The sequence below is a fragment of the Cherax quadricarinatus genome, chromosome 16 (genome assembly GCF_038502225.1).
Source record: "Cherax quadricarinatus isolate ZL_2023a chromosome 16, ASM3850222v1, whole genome shotgun sequence".
Lineage (NCBI taxonomy): Eukaryota > Metazoa > Arthropoda > Malacostraca > Decapoda > Parastacidae > Cherax > Cherax quadricarinatus.
Genome location: NC_091307.1, coordinates 24,987,934 through 24,991,150, shown reverse-complemented (window position 1 = coordinate 24,991,150; position 3,217 = coordinate 24,987,934). Strand labels below are relative to the sequence as shown.

General features: G+C 44.0%; 1 protein-coding gene across 1 annotated transcript; it reads right to left on the bottom strand.

Moving 5' to 3' along the window:
- Nucleotides 1-553: 553 nt before the first annotated feature.
- LOC138852781 (uncharacterized) lies at nucleotides 554-2,607 on the bottom strand. The gene is made up of 2 exons (XM_070085652.1): nucleotides 1,579-2,607; nucleotides 554-772 (listed from the first exon to the last, which is right to left on the bottom strand). Exons 1-2 carry the CDS (start codon nucleotides 2,365-2,367, stop codon nucleotides 554-556), a joined length of 1,008 nt encoding a protein of 335 aa, XP_069941753.1. The 5' UTR covers nucleotides 2,368-2,607.
- Between the last annotated feature and the right edge of the window lie 610 nt (nucleotides 2,608-3,217).

Sequence of the window (3,217 nt, the reverse complement as noted above, 5' to 3'; positions counted from 1 at the left end):
GGAACAAAGTCGCCTATCTGTTGCCTATGTGTCTTACCTACCAGTCTCGTGGTAGGTGAGGTCTTTGAGTCTCGAGAGCTGGAAGTTTCCAGGTCGCAGGAGAGGGCAGCAGACATGTGGGAGGTTATTTTAGTAGTTGAGGAGGCAGGTTTGCAGTGGAGCCATTTGCAAACTTCTTGAAGCTGCTCCTGGAGAGGTGGTATAGCGTTGTCTTGTTGGAAAAAGTGAAACGAAGAGGCTTGATGAACTCAAGAACTTGCGTGAGTGTGAAGTGAAGAGGTGATTCGCAGGCATACTTGACTGTTCCATCACCGAGGCCTTTGTAGAGTTCAGAGCAGGTCATGGTGTCAGCGTTCGAGGGAGAGGTGTAGAAAGTAAGGTTTTCCCAAGAGGGTGTGCTGGAGTCGTCGCTATCTGCTTCGTCGGGGGATTCGTCAGGAAATTCTTGTTCAATTGTTTCTACAGTGATTGTGTCAAGAGGAGGCTGGGAGTATTTGCGGTCTGGCTGGTTGTTGGTGGTTGTTGAGAGGTGGCAGTGGTCACTGGGCGTGGTTCAGGAGTGTTTTTGGGGGGCAGAGTTAGGATTTGAGCCTGAAGTTGATGTGAAGTTAGCGATGTTTGGGATAATCTTGAGGAAGTCCTGTGATGTTGGCGAGTCAGGAAAGTTGAATGACGGCATGTTGTTAAGACGGAATAGTTCGTTAATTGTAGTGTTGAATGTGCCTGGGTTTGCTGCATTTGCAAGGTGTGCATACATCATGCAGTACAACACCTTAGAACATCAAAATGGTATACAATACCGACAGGTTGTTAGGTAAGACACATATGCAACAGTTAGACAACTTTATTCCGAAACGTTTCGCCTACACAGTAGGCTTCTTCAGTCGAATACAGAAAGAAAGCAGGAACAGTAGAGATGTGAAGACGATGTAATCAGTCCATCTCCCTTGAAGTCGAAGAATTTGAGGTTGTCAGTCCCTCAGCCTGGAGCAGTTCAGTTCCATGGTCAGGAACTATCTGAAGATCAAGCGACAGTGCAGAGACTTAAATACTGTCGGAAGGAGAGGTGCAGAGTAGTAGTAGTGAAAATGTAGCCACTGAGAGGTCATGTCCCTCTCAGATCCAACCCTTTTTCACTTGAAAAGCTTGTCCAAGGTGTTTTCTGTACCAAGATGCCATGTGTTGCACTGTCTGACAGGATGAACATCAAAATGGTATACAATACCGACAGGTTGTTAGGTAAGACACATATGCAACAGTTAGACAACTTTATTCCGAGACGTTTCGCCTACACAGTAGGCTTCTTCAGTCGAATACAGAAAGTAGGCAGGAACAGTAGAGATGTGAAGACGATGTAATCAGTCCATCTCCCTTGACTATGGAACTGAACTGCTCCAGGCTGAGGGACTGACAACCTCAAATTCTTCGACTTCAAGGGAGATGGACTGATTACATCGTCTTCACATCTCTACTGTTCCTGCTTACTTTCTGTATTCGACTGAAGAAGCCTACTGTGTAGGCGAAACGTTTCGGAATAAAGTTGTCTAACTGTTGCATATGTGTCTTACCTCACAACACCTTAGAGGGAGCAGCGTCAGGGAGTGCAGAAAGGGAATTGCTGGATAGAGATGACTGCTGTGTGGCTTGTAGAATTCTGGTGGTGTCCGACTGGAGTTTTGAAATGGCGGTATATGTCGGCGATTTGGGACTATTCTTCTTGGTTTCTTCTTTAATTTTTTTCGACATTACTTCTTTTCGTAGTGGGCATTTAGCTGCAAGGGTATGATGAGTACCCTTGCAGTTAAGACATGTTGGAGTGGCATTGGTGGTGGTGCAGGCTTTGAAGTTATGACCTTCTTTTCCACAGGTAGAACAGAACTTTTTGTCTTTAATGGGACAGTCCTTTGTTGAATGTTGATAAGAGTAACAGTTCCAACAGGGAGAGACATGGGCAAAACGTTCAGGTTCAATGTGGCGTGGCTGTATGTGGTAATATGAGATAGCTAGTCCATTAGCGAGTGCTTGGGTAGCCATATCTATGTTTGAAAAGGTGATTTTGATCATAGATGAGGCATTGGGAATTCGTGTGATGGTGTCTACAGAGGCCCAGGTGTTTTGGTCTTCGATAGAGGTCTTCAGTTCATCCGTTGGAATAGATGTGATTATCTTATCCAATTGTTTAACAAAAACTGAACGTTTCGCCAGCAAGGAGGGAGACGGTGATATGATGAATTGTCGGTCCCGTAATGTGTTCATTGCAGTGTCGTCCATAAGTTTAGCTGCTTCATTGTCATCGGTGCAGACGACAATAAAGGAATCCTTGACTGAGTGGATCGCTGTGAATTTGAGATGTAGGCAGGTCCTCATAGCGGCAGCAAGTAATAGTTTAGTGGAATCATTTATAACACCACTGGCTGGTTTGATTTTAACACGATGTGCGAACAGGAGGCGGGGTCATAGTGGTACCATCCACTAGTCGAAGGTCTTCGTCCAAAGGTTGGACAAGTTTTGAAGAATTCTTTGTAACTACACAGGTAGATCTGTTTGTGTGGAAAAAGACACTTATGTACAGTTCAGGACATTTATTAAAGGAAACGTTTCGCCACGAGTGGCTTCTTCAGTCCTAATACAGAGAAAACTAAGAAAACACACATATATATAGTGGTGGGAGTCAGGTGAGGTGAAGCGTGGGTAGAGGTGGTAATAGTAGTAGTAGTAGTAAAGGAACTAAGGAGGTGAGGTTAGAGAGGGACCTGCTGGCATCAAGTAACACCAGTTCCCAGGATGGGTAATATCCTCTTGCTTAGTAATTTTGAAATACTGTAACTACCGGATTTTTGCTTTATAGTGTTACTGACAGAAATTAGTGCAGCTTCAATGCATTTTCTCCGTCTTAAGTCGTCTTCTTTAATAACTAGTTTAGCTTCATTGAATTTCATGAGGTGTCCAACATCGTCTCTATGTTGAACACATGCGTTTTTGCGGTCATCATTTCTGCAAGCATTTTTGTGTTCTGCTATTCTAATGTCCAGAGTTCTGGCTGTTTCCCCTACATATACTTTGTCACACCCCCCACATGGTATAGTGTAGATTCCTGCACTTGTGCCAGAATCATGCTTGGGTTTTTGTATCAGGTTCCTAATAGTAGTTGAAGAGCTGGTAGATATTTTAGCCAGTTTTCTGTCAAACATTTTTGAAACATTAGTGGCAACGTTGC